Here is a 23,010-nt window from a genome sequence, read left to right as displayed (position 1 = left end):
CAGCTAGATGGTGCCCGGCTACCACCACTGACTGCTCTGACCGGGATCACAACAGAGGGTTCTGGACAGAGCAGGAGAAGGATGTAGGACAAAATTCTAACACACACAAAAAGAGCAGATTTACTGGCCTGACTGAGACTGGAGAAACCCTGAGAGTGTGGCCCCCGGACACCCTTTTATTTCGGTGGTGAGGTGATTCCTGAGGTTCACTGTTCAGTCGGGGATTGGACGGCCCCATGGGGCAAGGCGGGACTGATGAGGCACAGCAGTCCAGGGACAGGGACTGGGGGGCGGAATGGCTGGTGGTGGGGAACCCAAGGTTGAGTAACCATTGTCATAAGGCAATATGTGTACTAACTTTAATGAGAAACTTGTTCCATAAACCTTCATCTAAAGTGAGAATAGCAGCATAATTGGAAGAACGTAATCGACGTAACTGAATTGTACATACAGAAATTTTTGAAATGGTGTACTTTGGCTAGGTATATTTTCACCAAAAAAAAAAAAAAGGGTCCTCCAAGGCCGAGAAGGGAGCATGTGTACATGTTGTGGGGTTGTTAACCAATGTCATAGGACGATTATGTGTACTGACTGTTTAATGGGAAAACATTTGTTCTGTAAACCTCCACCTAAAGTATAATGAAAAAAAAATTTAGAGCCACAAATTGTGCAGTTGAAAGACAGCTTCACATAAGACAGGAAGAGCGCAACAGCAGAATTCAAGGTTCAGATAAAGATCATATTAAACTTCTCCTAGTTAAACCAACAACGTATATGGTAATGACTATCTTTTCAAAAGTAACATTCACTTTTAACATCTGCCCCGAACCGACTAATCAACTGTTTTCTAGGTACAGCTTGCTAACCCTACAAACATGTCCACCCAAATACAGACTAGGGCACATTGTTTTGAAAAAGGTCCTTTTACAAGTTTCAAGTTCCCTCTACCTTTTCTTATTAAATATCTGGGGCCAAAATACGATCATTAGCGATTGTGTTAATTTAACCGCATGTGCTACTTTGTCCACATGAGTCAGAATCCACTGGACAGCAATCAAGAACAGGCGCCAAGAAGAAACAGCAGGAGCGTGGACAACTAGCATCTTAAAACACACTCCAAAGAGCCCCGGTGGCAATGGTTAAGCGCTGGGCTACCAAGCGAAAGGTGGTTCGAACCCACTACTGGCTCCACGGGAGAAAGATGTGACAGTCTGCTTCCTTAAGATTAACCAAAACCAAACCCGTTGCTGCCGTGGAATCGATTCCGACTCATAGCGACCCTACAGGAAATCCCACCGGGTAGTTCTATTTCGCCCTATACGGTTACTGAGTCAGAATCCACTCCAGGGCAACGGGTTTTGCAGCATTCCCTCCGGAAGCCACGCCCCTCTCCAGGGCCGCAGGAGCCCGCGCGCTAAGTCCCGCCTCTGACCCCGCCCCGTTGGACCAAGTCCTCGCAGCGTCTCCTCACCGCTCGACCAACAGGCGGTCAGCTAGCGTGGAGCTGAATTGTTCTTGGAGGAATGCTTCCCAAACTTTTAATCCAAAAGGTCTATCGACGCACTCCCTGCCGAGAAACACCTCGGCAAGTCTCTGACACGTCCCCTGCTCTGTTCCCGCGCAGCTCCCTTGCCTGACCGCTCCCGGAATTGAAGTTTTTCAATTAACCAGACGTGGAAGAGACCTGGGACGAACTGCCGGAGAAAAAATTAACAGCCGTGAAACAAGACAGCGGCTGTCACTTACTTGCCGACATCTGGGTGTCAGAAGCCGCCGGAGGCGCGCTGCTCCGGTGGCGGAGCGACGTCCAGGGCTCCGGTCGCGCTACGAGGTTGGCGCGGCCGGAGGGGCGGGAGGCGGGGCAGGGCGCGTTTGCGCTGGCTCTCGCGGGTTGCCGCGCGCCGGGGAACGCCAGCGCCTCGCGGGCAATCCGGTCCGTCCAGCACCCACAGACACCTAGCAGTGCACCAGCACACGTTCCCGCCCCGCGGCTCTTCCGGTTGGAGTCCTGGTGGAGAAGCTGGTAGGCGCGCGGGAGGCGAGCCCGGGGCGGGGCGAGAGAGCGCGGCCCGGTCTGGGGGCGGGGAGAGTCCTGAGGCGGCATCTGGCGGTATGGAGCCGGCCCTTAAGGATTGTGCTTTTGGTGTATCTAGGAAATCTGCCTAACATAAGGTCATACGGATTTTTTTCTTATGTTTTCTTTTAGAAGTTTTATGATTTTACATTTTATGTTTAGGTCTATGATCCATTTTGAGTTACTTTTTGTATATGGTGCGAAATGTGGATTGTAGGCCACTTTTTTGCATATGGATATCCAGCACCGTTTGTTGAAAGAACTGTCCTTTCTCCACTGAATTGCCTTTGCACCTGTGTCAAAAATGAGTTATGCTTATATGTGTGGGTCTCTTCTTAGACTGTATTTTCTGTTCTATTGATCTATTTGTGTATCTTTACGGAAATAAGCATGCTGTCTTGATTACTAAAGGTTTATAATAAGTCTTGATATCAGATAGTTTTTGCCCTCCAATTTTGCTCTTTTTCAGAACTGGGCCCTTCTGAGTCCCTCGTATTTCCATATGAATTTTAGAATCAGCTTGTCACTTTCTATTTTAAAAGCCTGATGTGATTGGGGTTGCCATTGAATCTATAGATCAATATGGGAAGAATTTACATCCTAACAATATTGAGTCATCCGGCCCTTGAATAACTTCTGTTTAATTAAAACCAAAACCAAACTCATTGCCATGGAGTCGATTCCGACTCATAGCAACCGTATAGGACAGAATAGAACTGCCCCGTAGGGTTTCCAGGGACTGGCTGGTGGATTCCAACTGCTGACTTTTTGGTTAGCAGCCATAGTTCTTAACCACTGGGCACAGGGCTCCACTATTTATTTAGGTCTTGTTTAATTTCTTGAAGCCTTGGTGGGCAGTGGTTAAGTGCTCAGCTGCTAACTGAAAGGTCAGAGGTTCAAACTCACCAGCCAACCCACAGGAGAAGGATGTGGCAGTCTGCTTCCTTAAAGATTATACCCTTGGAAACCCTATGAGGCAGTTCTACCCTGTCTGTAGGGTTGCAATGAGTCAGAATCGACTTGATGGCATACAACATTTAATTTCTTTCAACAATGTTTTGTGATTTTTCAGAATACAGGCCTCGAACATCTTTTGTCACATCTATCCCCAGATCAGATTTATCCCTAAATATATGGGAAGGAAATCACGCTTTTCGATACTATTATTATAAATTATATTTTAAAATTTTAATTTCCAATTGTTCTTTTTTATTATATAGAAATATAATTGATTTTTAATGTTGATTTTATATCTGTATCTAGTTCCCAGGTGGCACAAATAGTTAATCTCTGGACTACTAACAGAAAGGTGCCTTGGAAATAAGGCCTGGTGAACATAAGGCCTGCTTCTAAAAGGTCACAGCCTTGAAGACCCTATGGAACAGTTCTACTCTGCACACATGGGGTTGCCATGAGTTGGAAGTAGGTCTCCAGGCCTTTCTTCCTAGTCTGGAAGCTTCACTGAAACCTACTCAGCATCATAGCAACACGTAAGACTCCACTGACAGAAGGATGATGACTGTGCATGAGGTGCAGTGGACAGGAATCATACCGGGGTCTCTTGTTTGGAAGGCAGCTGTCTGAAGAATACTCCCAATTTCTCTTGAAAAAGGTTTCTTCATCTCCTACCAAAAAGTTGTTGACATATATTTGTGCAAATAAGAATATCACATTCTTTTAGCTTCTAGTTCACTTAAAACTCTTGGGAGGTAAAAAAGACACTTGGCTAAGTCAGCAAGACTATATGCAAAACTGAATTTGGAAGAGACATTTGTAAAGTAGAGGGTCAGTGAAAAAGAGGAAGACCCTCAACAAGATGGATTGATACAGTGGCTGTAATAGTGGGCTCAAACATTGCAATGATTGTGAGGATGGCGCAGGACAGGGCAGTGTTTTGTTCTGTTGTTCATAGGGTTGCTGTGAGCGGGAACCAACTGCATGGCACCTAACAACAACATTCATGAATGTTTAAGTTTAAATCTTAATACAAAGTTATCAGCTTCAAAAAAGCAAGTAAATACCATTAAGAGGATACAGACTTAGCTAGATTAATAAATGTGTGGATATTATTTTCTACAGTGTATGTATTTTAAGAGTTCTTGGTTGCAAGTAACAAACTATTTTGTTTAAGCAAAATTACTGTAAGGATCCTGAGTATCTCATGGAGTCAAAAAGGAGGATACAACCAAGCCTTAGGGAAAGGCTGAAACAACTGAAATCCATCACAGATCACTGCATCTCTGAACTCTTCCCTACTTACCTGATACATAGTTTTCTTTCTGCAGGTTGCCTTTCTGTGCTTCTTAACTCAGTTTGTGGGGTTTGGTAGACCTGCAGCTAGCTGTAAGGTTTACACATGTTATAGGTGCAGCTATATGATAAAACTAACTCAACTTTCTTTGTGTCCAATTCCAAATTCTTGATGAGAGAATCAGATTTATCCTGTTAGAGCTCTGTGCTAGCTGATCTTTGGTCCAGTCAGTTACAGCTAGGTCATCAAGGTCATGTAGTTAAACGTGACTGGCAGGTGCCCAGCCCCATGGATTAAGGACTATTTGGGGGTGGGGAGTGGGGGTGGGGAGTGTTGGTTTAAAGAAAACAAAAGTGTTACTTACTCATCAGCTGGACATAGGTATCTGTTAACTCTGAGGAGCTCAAAAATGTCTAATTTTGGGGAGTCTACACCCACAACCCACCCATTCAATATTGGGGCCTGGAACTTTTCTTTCCGTAACTTATTTTATTAGCCATCTAAAATTGAGTAAACTACAGAGTGAAGGTCTTTTATTACTAGAAAACTTTGAAGTCTGTTCTGATTGCTGGACTGTTCTTAGGGGATACATCAACCTGATGTGTGCCTAGCTGTCATAGCAAATAGAAGGATGAATGTCCCTTATTTGCTGATAATGTTTTTAGAAAATGGTCATGATCCTAAATTTTTAATAACATTTTAAGATAAATTTTATTAAAATTTTTAAATAAAATTGTAATTAGTAGAGAAAATGGCTCAACCTCAACTGCAAATATATTTTGAATAGTAACTGGCACATAATAGTTATTCAGTGAAGGTATTAACTGAAATATAGTATCAGTGACTCTTCCAAAATACGCATTTGAATTATTGCAGTGCCACACAGAAGTTGAATTTTAGTTGTCTGGAAGGACATTTTGCAGCTAACTCGTATACCAGGAAGTCATTCAGCTCTAAACAGATGCTTCAGGGGTGCATGACTGAGGCTATCTTTTGGCCATTGTGGGGGATATCAATAGCTTCTTTAAAAATGTCCCAGCCAAAATTATTTCAGCTATGTTTTATGAAATCCAGTAAAGAGTGATTTTAAAAACTAAAATAGGTTCAGTTAAAATTTCCTTTCTGAGGGAAAGTTTCATTTTGCTTGAGATGAAATCATCAAAGGAGACTAAGTTATCTCAGATTTCATAAGTTGATTCCAATTCTACCATTTTCAAAGTACTATGGTCTCTCAGAAATATAAAATAGTAGCATTTAAGGTCTTGTCATTAGTAACTTGTTAGATTATAATCTCTAGTAGCCAAAAACCAAGCTGAGAGCAGTAGTATTTAGGGAAGGTTGTCCAAGATAATTTTCACACCTCTAACTATTCTCATTTCTATCCTTGGATCAAGTTAGACCACTAGACAGCTACATGCTTAAATCATACTACTCAGAAACTTTTTGCAGAATTTCTTTCATTGACTTATTCTTAAATTCTGTAATCTCCCCTTTTATCAAAGGTTGCTTCAAGAAAATTAGCTTTGTGAAATCCATGACAGCTTTTGTTGTAAAATTGAGAATACCATTCTCTACTTCATTCAAATGTCTCCTATAATACAGTTCTGTATGAGGAACTCCTTTTAAAATTCAGAGTTAGGAAAGCTTATTCTCTTCCCCAAATGCTTTCTCTTCTCTGCTAAGAATCACATATATACATGTATCTACATATATACTTATATACATATAAATTTATGTAAATATTAAATGGCAATGAATTTAGAGTTTAACAATACATGTGTATGTACAACCACACATGTACATGCACATAAACGTGTATGCACATACACAGATACACACACAGCACCAGTTTCTCTTCTAAAGATAGAAATTTATCTCATTTGATCCATCCAGTAGCCTAGTAGGCATTGAGCATTGTAGTAGAAGGGAAAGACATCAGATAAATCACATGGTGTAATTGACTTCAAAATCATCTGGGGAGACAAAACAAGTCTTTGCTCCCATCTTACCTTTTAATGAGGCAAACTCTGACCATTCTAGTTAATTCTGCACCATGCCAATCCCTCTCACCTCCTGCACTCCTGATCTCTCTTACCCTATTTTTTTTCCATAGCACTTACCACTTTCTAATATTCAATATAATTTACTTACTATGTTTATTGTTGATTTTCTGTGTCTCCTGCTTCTAACATAAACTCCGTGATGACAAGGACATTTGTCTGTTTTGTTCAATGATATATTTATCCCAACCACGTTAAATAATGCTTGGCACACAGTAGGCACTCAATATTTGTTGAATGGATGAATTGTAATACAAGAGCAATGGGTGCACCAAGGAAGTAATGTCTAATTCACTGTGAAGGCATGGAAAGAGCCTTCACAGAGGAGACACCACCAGGTGGCAACAGAAAGATGTTTCAGGCACAAGCCCAAAGACATCAGAGATGAGAACTATATATGCCTTAGTAACACTAAAAGTAGAATCCATAGGTTGCTTGGTATGTGACATTCTCCTAGTGTGATGGTTTTATGTATCAACTTGGCTAGGCTATAGTACCCTGCTAGTCAATTAAATACTAAAGTGTTGCAGTGAAGGTATTTTGTAGATGTGCTAAACATCTACAATCAGTTGACTTTAATAAATAAAGGAGATCATTCTTGATAGTATGGGTGGTCCTCATCCAATCAGTTGAAAGGTCTTAAGAGCAAAACTGAGGTTTCCCCGAGGCAGAAAAAATTCTGCCTCAAGACTGCAGCATCAGCTCCTGTCCAAGAGTTTCCAGCCTGCTGGCCTGCCCTACAGATTTCTTACTTGCCAACCCCCACAATCACATAAGCCAGTTTCTTAAAGTAAATCTCTATATATCTTAATCCTACTAGTTCTGTTTCTCGGGAGAACCCTGACTGATAAACCTAGCATCTGAAGCAAACTTTTTAAGTCATTCTTCTCCATCTGCCTGACTGTACTTCCCAGTCTGTACCAAATAGTAGAACAATCATGCAGGAAATAGCATGTAGAAAAAAGCAAAAGCAATGAATATTAAAATGGCAAAGATTTCACCTTATGTCATTTGTAAATATAGCAATTTATATCACAATTTAAATATTGTGTTTATTAATAAAAATGCAGTTTTGTATTTTTTTAAGACAAGTTTTAGGAAAGACAAAAGCACTCATTTCTGGTTTTATGGCAAAATTTTTAGCAAATTTTGATGTAAGGCTGCAATGATTTGGCATTATTTTCTCTGAAATTTAAGGGTTGCATATATTATATCAAACAGAGTAAATAAGTTCAATTTATAAGGCTATGGAATCATTTAAAACTGGTTTTAATGGAAATAATTAAAACTTTTCATTTATAATACTTGGCTACATTAGAATTACAGATATTTCATGTGTGTTATAGCCTCACAAATAATGTCGAGCCAAATAATCTGGCTTAATTTATATGGAATATCGGAGTATATTTTTACTCTAACAGATTTTTAACTGCTAATAAAATTAAAATTGTTAAAATTAAATACAGCTACATTCAGAATATTATGAAGATATTACTAGAATTACCAGAAGTGGTCAATATGTGGTAATCTTCCAAACAGAAATTAATAGTGTGTAAGCCATTATTTCAGTGGAGTTGTGTGACAGAGAATGTTAGAACATTTGTAAGATCATGAAAGGAAAAATTATGTACATCATTATTTTCAAAGAACATTTTTATTCCAAATTATATGGTTGATCTTGATAGAATGTTCTCTATAAAAAACCCAAAAAAACCAAACCCATTGTCGTGGAGTCGATTCCAACTCATAGCGGCTGCAGTGCAGTACTTAGTTTTGTGTGTGGTCTTTCTAGCCATGGGCTTGTAACTCCCACCCAGGTGATAGTGTGATAGGGTAATTGTGGCCTACCTAGGGGATTGGTCAGTTTTGCCCTAAAAGAGCCAATTCCAGAGAAGAGGGGGGCCACCACCATCAAGGAAGGAGAGACCAGCAGGAGAGACCCCCAGCAGCAGAAGACAGCACGGTGGCCTTCCCGGCCCACATAGAAAGAAAGCTGAGTGCCTTTGGGCAGAGATTGAGTGCCAGGGAGAGGCATGCCTGCAAGAACAGCTGGGGAGAGGTTATCCTGAGGGAAGAACTGTATTCTGAGTGTTCTCGAGCCTGAATTGTTTAACTGTTACTTCCCTAATAAACCTCATAATTGTGAGTATGGTGAGTTCTCTGTGGCGATTGCAATGAATTATTGAACCCAAGTAGAGAGTGCTATGGGAGGGACAGCTGGTGTCAGAATTAGTAAATATGGCAGAGAGAGGAGGCTTGTCTGGCCGCCACCTCAGGGGAGTCTGCCTTGTGCTGTTGATCTTGGTTCTCCTTCCTCCTTGTGGGGTTGGAGGAAGTCAGACACCTACCCCACACCGTTCTTACAGTGACCCTATAGGATAGAGTAAAACTGCCCCGTAGGGTTTCCAGACAGCAGCTGATGAATTGCCAGCCGTTTTTGGTTAACAGCCATAGCTCTTAACCACTGTGCCAGCAGGGCTCTCCATGTTCTCTATAAGATATATGAAAAGAAATTAATATTTAAGAGACTTCATACGGATGATTTTTAGCTGGGCCCAAAGAAAGATACTGCCCTCAAAATACTTTCATATGCTTTTATCATCAATCATTTTTGGAATCTAAAAACTTAACTACTGAACCAGTTAGTGACATATTACCAAGTATCTCATTTGTATTATTTCTGACAGAACTTTTGCATATGGATCTGTGAACATGAAGGAAGCATTTATGACATTATAAAATTTTCCTTTTTCACCTCCTAGTCCTCATCAGAGCCCTGGTGGCACAGTGGTTAAGAGCTACATCGTGCTACAGCTGTTAACCAAAAGGTCGGCAATTTGAATTCACTAGCCGCTCCTTGGAAACCCTATGGAGCAGTTCTACTCTGTCCTATAGGGTTGCTATAAGTCAGAATCGACTCAATAGCAACGGGTTAGATTTTCCGGTTTTAGTCTACATTAACAGTTTCTACAATATGATGGAAGACACAGCAAAACAAACCAATCACAGGTCAGCTGTTCAAGAAGCACTGTCTGTGCTCTAGCTCTAGGACAGAGCCATATATGCAAAGAGAATATTCCTTACAATTCTCCTTAGACCTATCTCTCTTCACCCTAGTTATAAAATCAGTGTGTCTAGAAAAAGAAGTCGTGTTAGAAACTTCTGTTTGATGATGATGAAACATCTTAGGTGGATATTTTAAGATATGATAACAATAACAGTTTTAATCATAACCACATATGATTGGAGATAGAATGGGATAATTAAGCATTTAACCTGTATGTAAAAATCTATTTGATATCTTACCTAAAGTAAGGCAATAAATAGTATTTGTCCACTATGGTTTTATTTTTCAAATCCTAGTGTAAAATTAATTTTAGGGTGTTGATAATGATAAATAGCATTTTTATTATCATCACTCCTCTACAAACACCCTCACTCCTCTCACATCCCACCTTCTGTTGTACTTACCTGGCAAAATCCTAATCCTGGTTAAATTCAACTACCCACTCGTATAAACTTGCATCCAAGTAGCTGAAGATGGCCAACGAATACAATCATGCCAGTGGGTTTCAATATAAATACATCATCTCCAGTCTCAATTATTGCCTGGCAGTCTTTTTACACTTCTCTAGTGTATTCACTCTTCCACTTTCCAAGACAACTATTTTCTCACCTACAGTAATTTATACCTTTCCTAAAACCTTTCACAAACTATTGCATATTGTCTCTGCAGGAAGGCAGTGCCAGGGCTAGCATTTTATTATACAGCCCAGGAGGCTGAGTCAAAAATATTTGTTGTTCGTAGCAGAGCCAGTGCTAGGGAGCCTCAGAGGTAGTGAGCATCCAATCACTGGAGATGTAATGGAGGTCTGTATGTCACCAACTCACACCAATTCTACATCTTCACTTTATCCCCTCATCTCCATTCCCATTAACAGTTCTTCAGTCCTCATCTGAACCAATTCAGTAAGTCCATAACTGGTCTTTCCAAAGCCAGTCAGGCACTCATCTCTTCTGAACAACTCTATAAAGAGCCAATATAGTGATTTTTCTAAATTTTAAATCTAATCATGCTATTTATTACATGCTTAAAATTCTAGAGGATCAAGTCTAATTCCTCAGTAAGCATAATGGAAAGAACACAAGTTTCAGCCCTTAGTAGCTGTATGATTTGAGGGGGGTGGGGGAGTACTCAGTTTCTTCACCTGAGTTGTTTTTGAAAGGTTTAAAATATTACTGATGAAGTTTCTGATACAAGGTAAGTGCTCAAGAAATGGATGCTTTTCTTCTTATGCCATCTTCTCCAGCCCTATATGCACTTTAAACATTGGTCCTGTGGTATCACATGCAGTTCTCTGGATGCAGCTGGCCTGCTCTTTCTTGACTCTTGTTTCCGCTTGTCCTTGAAATACCCTTACCCCTTGTCTGTCTGGTTAAATCCTACTCTCTTTAACAGTGTGCACAGGCACCACCTTCCATGTCAAGCTTTCCCTGCCACTATATATCTGATAAGGGTTTAACATTTAGAATATATAAAGAACTCCTACAACTCAACAACAAAAAAGACAAGTAACACAATCAAATAATGGACTTGAATAGACATTTCTCCAAAGATATACAAAGATATACAAATGGCCACTAAACACATGAAAAGATGCTTGACGTCATTAATCCTTGTTGTTAGGTGCTGTTGAGTCAGTTCCGACTCATAGCGACCCTATGTACGACAGAATGAAAACACTGCCCGGTCCTGCGCCATCCTCACAATTGTTATTATACTTGAGGTCATTGTTGCAGCCACTGCGTCCATCCATCTTGATGAGGGTCTTCAGCTGTTTCTTCTCGTTTTGAGTTGTGCCACATCAGCAAATGAAGGTCATGAAAGCTTTACCCCATCCACGTCATTAAGGTTGACTGTACTTTGAATGGGCAGCTATTCCCTAGTTGTATTTTGACTGCCTTCCAACCTGAGGGGCTCATCTTTTGGCACTATATCAGACAGTGTTCCACTGCTATTCATAAGGTTTTGACTGGCCAATTGTTTCGGAAGTAGAATGCTAGGTCCTTCTTCCTAGTCTGTCTTAGTCTGGAAGCTCCACTGAAACCTGCCCACCATGGGTGACCCTGCTGGTATTTGAAATACCGGCAGGCATAGCTTCCAGCATCACAGCAACATGCAAGCCACCACAGTACGACAAACTGACAGACAAGTGGTGGCATTAATCATTAGGGAAATGCAAATCAATGGACCAATGGAACCACAATGAGATACCACTTACCCCCACTAGGATGGTTATCATCAGAAAAATGGAAAATGTCAAGTCTTGGAGAGGATGTGGAGAAACTGGAACCCTCATCCATTGCTGGTGGGATTGTAAAATGGTGCAACCACTGTGGAAAACAGGTGGTTCCTCAAAAACAAAGAATTAGCATATGACCCAACAATTCTACTCCTAGGTATATACCCAAAAAACCTGAAAGCAGGAATTCAAAACAGGTACTTGTACACCAATGTTCATTGAAGCCTTATTCATAATAGCCAAAAGGTGGAAATAACTTTTGTCCATCAACAGATGAATGGATAAACTAAATGTGGTCTATTTATACAATCAAATATTATCCAACCATAAAGAGAAATGAAGTTCTGATACATGCTATGACATGGATGAAACCTGAAAACATTATGCTGAGTAAAAACAGACACAAAAAGACAAACATTGTATGATCCCACTTACATGAAATATCTAGAACAGACAAACACCCTCATCTAGTTTATTAGTGGTTACCAGGGGCAATGGGAGGGGGAAGGAGGAATTCTTGCTTATAAGGCACTGAGTTTCTATTAAGGGTGATGAAAGACTTGGAAACGGATAATGATGGTTGCACAACATGGTGAATGTAATTAATGTCACTAAATTGTACATGTAAAAATGGTTGAAATGGAAAATGTTTTGTTATATACATTTTACCACAATTCAAAACAAAAGTGAGATATCTAGAATAGCCAAATGCAGAGAGATAAAAGTTAATTAGTGGTTGGAAGCCAACTGCCACATCTTTCTCCTGTGGAGCAGCTGGTGGGTTTGAACTGCTGACATTTTGGTTGGCAGCTGAGAGCTTTAACCACTGCACAACCATAACTCCTTGGTAAATACATAGAGATAAAAGTTCATTAGTGGTTACCAGTGTTAAGTTGGAGGGGAGGAATTGGGAGTTACTGCTTAAGGGGTATGAGTTTCCCTTAAGGGTGATGAAAAAACTTGGAAATGCGTAGTGGTGATGGTTGTCCAACAGGGTGAACATAATCAATGTCACTGAACTGTACGTGTAAGAAATGATTGAAATGGCAAATATTTTGTCATATATATTTTGCCACAAAAAAGTTGGCATGTAACGTTATTATAATCATTCCTACATCATGTATTCGCATTTATTTAGTTCACCCAGACACTTCAAAAGTTTACATTACTGAATCAACAAATTGGACATTCTTAGAAATGGATGCACTCTTTCAGGCGACTGAATACAATATAACAGCCTGCCAAGATGGACTAAAAGCTTAAAGGAATGGAAGATCTCAAGAACATGTAAAATTGGTTAGTTGCCTATGTTCATATATCAGTACTAAACTGCCTATTTAGAAAACTAACAAACTGGCTTTTAAGACAATTAAAATCGAGTTGACTTTCTCTTTACCTGGTAATTTTTGGCCATGAAGCATAATATTAATAATAGATACCAACTGAACTAGAAGTTCTAGATCCTAAAGTCTCAGAAACAATACTTTGAAAACTTATGGTATAAAAAAGTCAGAAGTATTTTATGTACTTGAAAGTCCACAATTTACACAAGTGCTTTCATTCTAGCCTTGTAAATGTAGAGAATACAGTTTAATTAGTTATACATGGTAATAGAAGAAACCAACAGATTGTAACATATTTTCCTATCCCAATTTTCTTTTGTGATTACTGAAATCAAATAATTTGATATTATATGATTATTATGCAGTCAAGCTTTTTGGCAAGTCTTACCTGAAATTAAAAGGTATTTGAAAGTTAAAACAAACTAGGAAAAAATGAAAAGCACCCTTGTTTGTTCTAACAAAATTTATTATGCAGTAATTACAAAGGTTAAAGACTTTTCCATCTCAAATAAAAATAACTGCTATAATTACACACATAATATAGTACCTTATAGAGTGATTCCAATAAATATCACAAGAAATACAGTGCATTTTCAAATTGGAGAGACAAATACTTTCTCATTCACAGTGTTTGACATAGGAAAGCCTGTTCACATAATGATTTGTATAAGACCATGCTCTTAGTATCAGTCCACACAGAACTGTGCCAATACAATTCTTTCAGAATGTGAAGTACCGGGCAAACCACTCCTGGCGCTGGGGATCTGGAGAAGCCACCGGGGAAGCTTCACTCTGAGGAGGACTGAATTCATAAAAAGAGAGACATGTAACCCAGCATTCAGCTGTTTTGCAAAATGAAGGTAAAAGCACATAAAACATCAGTGTAGACTACCACAGCTGGTTCTGATTTTAGAAGCTATGTTTTAAAGACTTGCTACTCCTCTAGAGTCGGTTCTCCACTCCATGAGAGTGCATCAGCAACTCAGTTAAGGAGGAGCCACATCACAACAATTACAAAAATAAAAATAAAAACAATTAAGAAAAATAATGTCACCAAAACTGAGGAAGAATTGTGAGGAATAAGAGAGAATACGAAAATGCTCCTCTATTTCAGTACCTTTTCCCTTTCAGTTAATTAAACTTTCAGAATCTGATACAAGCATTTGATTCTTACAGATGGGTCCTTAAATATAACTGAACTAACTAAACCAAGATATAATATTTTTTTTAGGTATAGTATTTTTACTTGATGTATACTTATGTTAAACTTTCATAATTCTATAACAAATACTCGAGGGGAAAAAGGATGCATTAAAAATCCAATTTCCCCCTCTATCTTCAAAGTTATATAATTTATACTTATCTTAGTTATAACTAAAGATTCTTTGGGCTAGTTGAGAAAACAAAAGGATCCCTACCGTCTTTGGGGGAAATTACAAGGCACGCAACATGTGTAATGGAAACTCCAGTAGTCATGTTTCTTGAGCTCATGCACATGCATCTTACTGATACCTGAACATACTCATGCACAAGGGAACATAAGCAACACAAAATATTTAGCAGTAGACACGTTTAAAGGTGCATTTGAGTATTTTTCAATCTTGCTCTTTTTTTTTTACTGTTTTAAAATAATTAGTCATTAACTATGTCAACCACTTAGCCAAAAAACAAATTACCTACATGTTAAGACTATTGCTAGTGACACTGAGGTTTAGTAAGAATAAGTTAAAAAAAAAAAATTAAAGCAGCAAAAAACCAGTAAACAGTAAGATGAGCATAAAATGACAGTACTTTCTGACTTTACCTATGATTAAACAATTGCATTTCTTTAGAAATTTACTTGTTAATATACTTAATAACTCTGAGGTAACAAAATTGGCCTGCTGATTAAGAAATTATTTCTAAGTTTCCTTTTTGTTTAAGTATATAAGCTCTCAAGAGTTTACATATACTTTATTTTGGCATTAAGTATATATACTTATAAATAAGACTAGTAAACAAGAAAGGGAAAAAATGAACATATATAACATAAGAAACATAAATAAAACCCCCTTAATAAATAAAAAATGTATTTTAAAGTTCTATAAGAATGGATTATTAATAAAAAATTAGTGAAATAGATAATACTAAAAATGAAGCAACTTTTCACAAATATTAAAATTCTAAGCATATAAATTATATTAGCACCTCTTCAAGCATTTAGAAAACTGGCAACTATTAATTAGAAAAAATCTTTTCAATAGAGCCAAAAAATTCTCTAGAGAGGTGATAAATATATTTTGAAAATATTTCACAGTAATATTTCTTTTCCTAGCCTGTTCTTAAGAGTAGTGGGTTTCTGCAATGTAAGAAGGTAGATTTCTCAAAAGAGAAAAGAAAAACAAAAATCATTGGTGAGGCAGGGCTCACCTCAAAAATGTCTTGGGCTCTTTGGGTGGCACTGGCTGTGGAAGTGGTTTACTGCTGTTGAACTCAATATCGTGGACTGGAGAATTAGGAATGGGATCCAGGCGATTAGGATGTCCATTGCCCACTCCACCAGATTCCAGAGCACTTAGATTGGGAACACTCACAAACCTGTTTGTTGTTGATTTATCATTCTTCTTCTTTTGCTGCATTAAAAATAACACATGTAAGGATAGTCCCTGCGTAAGGACAAATGAGAAAATAGGAAGAGTAGAAGATATAAATTCGTCGTGAAAACTTTGGAAGCTTTTGTAAGTTGGAATGTTGAAATTAACTAGTATTACCCAAAGTGTGGTCTGGGGATCCTTGGAGATGTTCTTTATCTACATGGAATCCTCATAGCCAGACATGCTGCCAGGAGAGGAAGAATGAGGAAGAAATGTTGAGGAGTGGTACATGGGAAGGGAGGAGGAGGTGGAAAGAATGCCAAGGGGTAAAAATATTGGGAGGAAGAGGGGAAGAGAGTAGGTCTTGCAGGTGCCACGAGGTTAAATTGATTTTGGCTAAAATTAGAAGGGGAACAGTTAAAAATAATTTTAAAAGAGAGGTCCATGAACTTTTGCTATCTGTCAAAGGGAGGAAGTCCTTGCCTAGAAAAAAAAAAGGGGATGAGAAAATACTTGGCAATCTAGTTTGACACAAATCTCACATTTCTACTTAAGATATGAAGCTGATTTGGAGACGTAAATTGGTTTTAAATTTACTGCACCATCTTTCTGAAAAGAGAAAACTAAGCCTGCAAAATTAAGTCTAATTTTCCAATTAATTGGTAATATTAATTATAATCTTTTTTAAAAACTTAAAGTTTACAAAACAAAAATGATCAATGTTTTGTAACTGGCCATCAGATAGTTGTCTTTCAAATAAACAGAGATGAAAAGAAGATTACAAGTACAGATTACCAAAATCTACCAGCTTCCAAATCCTTAAACTAAGCCTCAAACTAAGTATTTTATGAGCATCTCTAGAATCGATGAGCATCATCTTGCTCTGCCGAATAAAAATTAACAAGTTTTAAAATATTTTGAATATTCTCATCTTCTGCTAATTAAATGTATGGTAATAAAATTTCTGAAATAATTTTTACCAAATGTCTCCAGAGTTTGGAAAAAAAATGCACTTAAGTGACAAACAGTCTTTTTCCTTTACTTATAAAGTAGTATCTTACTATCGAGACGTCTTTCTCTATGTTATATTCTATGAATCATGGAGTCTCTGACAAGAAGCCTATTGTAGTATAACTGAAAAAAGAAAGAATTGTCTTCTTCATAGTCATTTGTGAAAATTGAAGTCACTATTAGGAGTCAGAAGTAGCTTGAAAGATCTTACAAGGATACAGCTTTGCATTTTCTTTTTCTAGTTACCAGAGGGCATAATTAAACCTATTTAAGATTTCTATTTTAAGAAGTCAAAGTATTACTGGTAAAGTTCTAGTAATGATATCATAGCTAAATATTTAATTTCAATAAAATAAATAATAAATGAAAGGAAAATATTTCTAGTAAATCTTGTTTGAACATGTCTCATAATTTTGCTTTATAAACTGAGTTTATTTTACCCTAACGATAATTGTGAATTTAAAAATGGAAATTAACTACATTCATTCATTCACCAATTATTTATTGAGAGCCTTCTATGTGCCAGGTAGTATGTTAAGCTATGAAAATACAGCTATATGGTCCCCTACTTTAGTCATTCTATTTTATAAAACATTAAAGTTTGGAACACTTTAACCTGTGAAAGAAGGGTAGAGTCAGAGTTCTTAAGAGAGAAGTTCTATGAGTGTTAAAGCAAAAGTTTAAATATGTTTCTGGCTGAGCACCTAACAGAAATTAGGTGTGATATGCAACTTAATAAAATTTGGATCAACTTTTATTTATGCTGCTAAAGATATATAATCCCAGTGTGGCTAATATATACAGTTATTATTTATTCTTTATTATGTGCTTTATTCCCTAAGATAATTCATGGTGGCTTTTAGAAAATATGATGAAATTTTGTAACTGAGCAAATATTTATTGAATACCCACTATACACAAAGCATTATTTTGGGAACCATGGGGAGCTGGGGTACAAAGACATACAAGACTTAGCCATGTCCATTCATTTGTCTGCAAGGCTTTTCTAATTGTCCTAAGAGAGGTAATAAAGTTAAGTATCAGAAAGAGACATATTTAATTTTAATTATCAAGAAAGGTCAGAAGACTGAGCAAAGTAAAATCCTTCTCTGACAGTTGGGTAGGGAACAAAATACATGTTCAACCCAAGGTCCATTGAGATCAGAGGCCTTAAGTTAGGGATAGCAATTGAGTATCCAGGCTTGAGTGTCCTTCTGGACCCCATAGAGAATTCTGACCCCTAAGGAAGAAATTAGCTTAAGGTGATTTAGTTTTCTTTAGAGATAAGAAAAACAAACCAGTAAAACTAAGGCTTTATAATAAAATTATTTTAAGGAGTATAAGTTATCAATAAATACAAGAAATGATTAGAGTCTTATTCTGAAAATGAATACATAAAAAATTCATCGATTTTAGTCAATTGTTTAAAAAAAAAAAAAAGGAAGCCTTATCCTCTGCTACTCTAAATATTTTACTACATTTTAAATCAAGTTTAAACCACTTCTCTATTTTCAGTGTTTCCAGCACATACCTTTGTTAGTGGATTAATAACACCAACAGTAGGACTTGAGTTAAACACTTTGTTGAAGTTAGTTTCTCGATTGACTAATTCCAGCTGGTAAAATTTATTATCCTCCTAAGCAAAAGAATTTCAAACATCTTTTAAACATTTTCGATTGGATATTTTAAAAAATTTATAAACGTCATTTCATTCAAAATTTAATATAAAACATCTATGAACATGCATATGCCTTCTTAAAAAATTTCTAGAGCCGGTTGCTGATGTGTTAAATAGATAGCTGGTAGGTAAGTTTTTAACACCTTTCAAACCCTTTACCCCAGGGTCTTTTCTCTACTCTTCAAACCCTCTTCCTCCTAGACTGGGTCTGTTTTATTTGGTCCCATCTCTTCCACAGGGCTGGCTGTGCAGTTTGAGCAGGTCTAACTTGCACTCATGGAACTGTGTGCATGGCTGAGTTGTTTATGACACTGTAACCTTATCCTGGAGTACTGGAGGTGGATTTGAACATACCTGATTTCCTCTCTGAGACATCAGAGTTATTACAGCATTGGGAACCATACAGCAGCGAAAAAAAATGGCACACACAGAGATAAAATATTGGCCTTTTGGCTTCACTAACGAAATGTACTAATTAAACTAACCAGACTGAAGGAAGGCCGTAAGTAAATGGAACAGTGTGTGTCAGAATGCAGTGCTGTGCTCTAGTAGAACTAGATTCTTCACCCACCATTTAGTCACCACTTACTACCACCCAGTAAGTCATTAACCTCACAGTCCACAGAATCAGGGAGTCAGCAGGATACAGTGGAAAAAGAATGAATGAGCTCTGGTGTGGGACAACCCTTGGCTAGACTCCTGGTACTGTCATTGAATAGCTGAACTGCTTTGGACAGTTACTTCTCTCTTCGAAGTCTAATACTGTGTTGTGAGGATAAAATACAATTATATCTGTAACATCTATTTAGTAAGAACTCGAAAATCAATAGCTATTTCTAGGGACAATAGCTGAAATACACTTACTATACTTGCTAATTTCATGTGTGAAATATATAGTAATTTTCTATGAGTTCACTGGTATCAGCAAGGAACCCTCGTGGTGCAATGGTTAATCACTCAGCGGCTAACTGAAAGGTTGGTGGTTCAAGTTGGTGGCTCCTCAGGAGAAAGTCCTGGCTGGCAATCTGCTCTCATAAAGACTGCAGCCTAGAAAACCCTATGGGCAGATCTACTGTCACATGGGGTTGCTATAAGTCAAAAATCAACTCGGTGGTACCTAACAACAACAACAACTGCTATCAGCTAGAGCAATCTGTGAGGCCTGTATTCACAGTGCTTGGAAAACTGGGTGGTTAGTGGGTTGAGGCATCACACACTGTACCTCTCCAACATCTGCTACTGGGTTTCATCTATGGACCCCTATCTACTACTTGCTTTTCTTGGCACAAATTTCTAGTCCCAGACAACAGGCTGGCTTTTCTAAAGGCTAAAAGAGATGTGTTAGGCAAAAAAGAAAGAAAACATTGATCTTAGACTCTTTGCATGCTAATTTCCAAAGTTTTCAGTTGAAGAGATCGATTAATAGATTGATTAGTATTGTTTATTTCTAGTTTTACTGTGAAAGATTTTTGTTAGTGGCAGTAAGAAGCAATATTTTAATTATTGGTCAAGACATTTAATTTTAGAAGACTCTGAAATGTTTTATAAATTTCAAAAACTTCCCAATTCAATGTGGATTGAGAGTCTCTAAGAGAGTGCATATAAGTTTTCTTAGGCTAGATCATGGAACCCCTTTTCCATGGAGTATCTCTTTGGATAAGTATTCTATGGAATATGCTTTAGGGAATTAACCTGATTAACCTAGAAGTTACATTCTGTGAATGTGTTGACTCTTCCTTCCTATCCAATTTAATTCTACATTTCAATATGTACATGCACACACATATACTGTAACAGTATATTGGCAATAACATATTAAACATTTGATATGTATTAAAATGACTATTTCTTTAGAGAAAAAGAAGCACATACAATCCCCTAATACTAAATTAAAACTTTTAAAATTACAGATCTTATTCTCATTCATAAACATTTTAATAAATTTTCAATGATAATGCACATTTTTATAATTTGTGTTTAATTTAGCATTACTTAAAAATATTTTCCCATGTTTTCCCAATCAACAGTCTATTGATTAGTAACATGCCTACACCCAAAACAAGATATCTTACAATTAGTTTCTTTATGACCTGGTCTCTCTCTGAAAGCATGGCTTTTAATTCTGTAATCATCTGTATATCTTCTGCTTTTGATTCTCTTTGTAGATATTTTTCTTCCATTTCTTCTAGTCTAAAAATAAGAAAACTTTTAATTCATTGATATGGCTCAGACATGTTCTTTTGTAACGTCTACATTTTTCAAATTAGTCCAGTTGAACACACATATTTAAAACAAAAAAATTTTTTTCTTGAAACTTCTATGCATAATGAATGATGTGATTGTGTTATTAAAAGGCTTTTCAGGAGTAGATGAAAGTTACTTGTTTAAAAGAATTCACCCATTTTAAGCTATTTAAGAGTATTTGGATATGAGGTAAGGGCTCTGCACAAGCTAAATGGGGCTAGTCTAATAAATATAGTTTGATGCTAGAAATGTAGGCTTACTATTAGGAGCGTTTACCACAAATACAATATTGTGTGATGATATAAGGTTTGATAACATATATAAAAGGGACAAGAGGAAAGGGGAACAAGGAACACACATATACAACCATCATTCTTTTCCAGCTTATGAGAAATGTAGTTTACAGACTCTATATTAATCAGCCAATACATATAAACTGTAAAAAAGTTTCATTAGGTAAGGGAAGAATTATATTCCCTTCTAGGTTTATTCTGTCCAGAATGAGACAGTAATAGTACTGAATGCCACCAAAGACTCTAAAATAGAGGCCACTTTTTATGAGCAGAGGCAACACTGACCCTGCAAAAGATAAATATATAAGACAGGGCAGATCAAAGAAGATGCAAATGGAAACTGCTGGCTTTGCTTGGGGGGAAAAAAAGCACTTTCAATATAATTTTAGAGAATTAAATAACTAGAAATTTTTAAAAAATCTTATGGTTGTCAGAACATAAAGGATAGAACTTAAGTTCAGTAAAATTATGACTAATAAATATTCAGAGATGGATTCATTCATTCAACAAATATTAAATATCTCCTAGGGGATTATCTTCTAGGAATCAGTGATTTTTGTCCCTCCCACCACATCCCAGATGGATGTCAGAATCCCTGTATATTTTAGTACCATACCAAAAACTCATTGCTGTAGAATCAATTCTGACTCAGCAACCCTAGAAGACAGGGTAGACCTGCACCACAGTGTTTCCAAGGCTGTAAATCCTTATGGAAGCAGACTGCCACATCTTTCTCCCACGGAGAGGCTAGTGGGTTCGAACCGCCAACCTTTCATTTAGCAGTCGAGTGCTTAGCCACTGCGCCACCAGGGCTCCTTTTTTTAATACCTTAAAACCCACTAACTCAACTCAGGCTAACAGATTTAGAAGTAATTTGACTCCCTACCTAGCTCCGTGGCTAGAGTTCTAACTGGGGGTGGGAAGGTGTGAGGTGATGAGGAAGTGTGGGGTTAGGGAGTGATTATCTCTGGATCATTTGGAACTTCGTCAAGGTCGGTTGTGCATTGTGTAAGTTTCACTGTCTTTACTATTGTCTTTTAATGAAAATGAGAACTGCGTGAAAAAACATTGTGATTCACTAAACTTACAGTAATGTGACCTTACACTTTATCAAGACATGTCAGGGTTTATTCTTTATGTACTCTGTGGGCAAAGGCTTCAAGATGGTTGAAAATAACTGACCTAGCTGATCTAGTCAAGGAAAAAGATATTTGGGGTTCATACTCAGAGTAGACACAAGATGTCACTGTAGCACTTTCTTCATCATTAAAGCAAAGTACAAGATTTTGAATTGCTTCCTGCAGTCCTGGTAGCTAAAAAAAACTAATTTTAAAGCATTATTCAAAGCTGTTCACAGTGATGAAATGTTATCAGTTTAATCCTCTTCACAAAATATCTTTACATTACCAAAATAAACAAACAAGAAATACTAAAAAAAGATGCCTGGATATTAAAGGGAAAAAATAATTGATTAAATTGAAAAAACATAATCCATATAAACACAAATGGGAAAGCATTAAAGGAGAGAACAAATAAGCAGTATGATATAGATTAAACTCGCAAATATGTTTTCAGAATCATTAGACCTTCAAAATTCTAAGAGGAAGAAAGCTTAGTACCATTCTAATATCTATTTAAAGCCAACATTAGTCACTATTTTCCCTTTCTTCAGTTGCCCACGCAGGCGCTGCTTCCCCAAGGCCAGATGTGAACGACTGGTGATCGAGAGAGAACTTTAAGTACCTTCTCCTTTAATCTTTATGATTACAAGAAGGAGAAAGTCTCAGTTCAGTTCTAAAAATGGCCTCAATAACATGGGCTTATTACTGTATTTCACAAAACATAGGCAGGCCTTGGGCATCAATGCTAGCTAGAATCTAATGACATTGTTTTATTTTCACAGAATTTATATTTGTGTCATTTTTTAGCTTCTATTTAGATAATGCTTTTCAGTATGGTATAAAGTGATACCTGATGATAGAAAGTGTTCCTGTTAAATTTTTAAATTAAAATGAATCCATTAAAAAGTATTAAGAAAATATAGGTAGCCAGAAATGACAGAATTCCTGATAGTCATATAAAACCAAACCAAGACTCCTAATGCCCTATCGGACAGAGTAGAACTGCCCCACAGGGTTTCCAAGGATTTGAACTACTGATCTTTTGGTTAGCAGCTAGGC

At 37.4% G+C, this 23,010-nt stretch overlaps 1 protein-coding gene across 1 annotated transcript in view; it reads right to left on the bottom strand.

The window, feature by feature from the left end:
• Positions 1 to 13,478: 13,478 nt before the first annotated feature.
• The window catches only part of FAM184A (family with sequence similarity 184 member A), a 137,924-nt gene continuing 128,392 nt past the window's right edge, over positions 13,479 to 23,010 (bottom strand). Inside the window, exons 15-18 of the mRNA XM_004382734.3 lie at positions 20,366 to 20,483; positions 18,147 to 18,251; positions 15,441 to 15,643; positions 13,479 to 13,833 (exon numbers count right to left, since the gene is read on the bottom strand). Coding sequence (XP_004382791.1) covers positions 13,752 to 13,833; positions 15,441 to 15,643; positions 18,147 to 18,251; positions 20,366 to 20,483 — 508 coding nt within the window. The 3' untranslated portion in view covers positions 13,479 to 13,751. The remainder of the gene's footprint in view (positions 13,834 to 15,440; positions 15,644 to 18,146; positions 18,252 to 20,365; positions 20,484 to 23,010) is intronic.

Source organism: Trichechus manatus, unplaced genomic scaffold (assembly GCF_000243295.1).
Source record: "Trichechus manatus latirostris isolate Lorelei unplaced genomic scaffold, TriManLat1.0 scaffold00098, whole genome shotgun sequence".
In the NCBI taxonomy this organism is placed as follows: Eukaryota; Metazoa; Chordata; class Mammalia; order Sirenia; family Trichechidae; genus Trichechus; species Trichechus manatus.
Note: the sequence above shows the minus strand (reverse complement) of the source record. Positions and strands in the feature narration are given on the sequence as shown.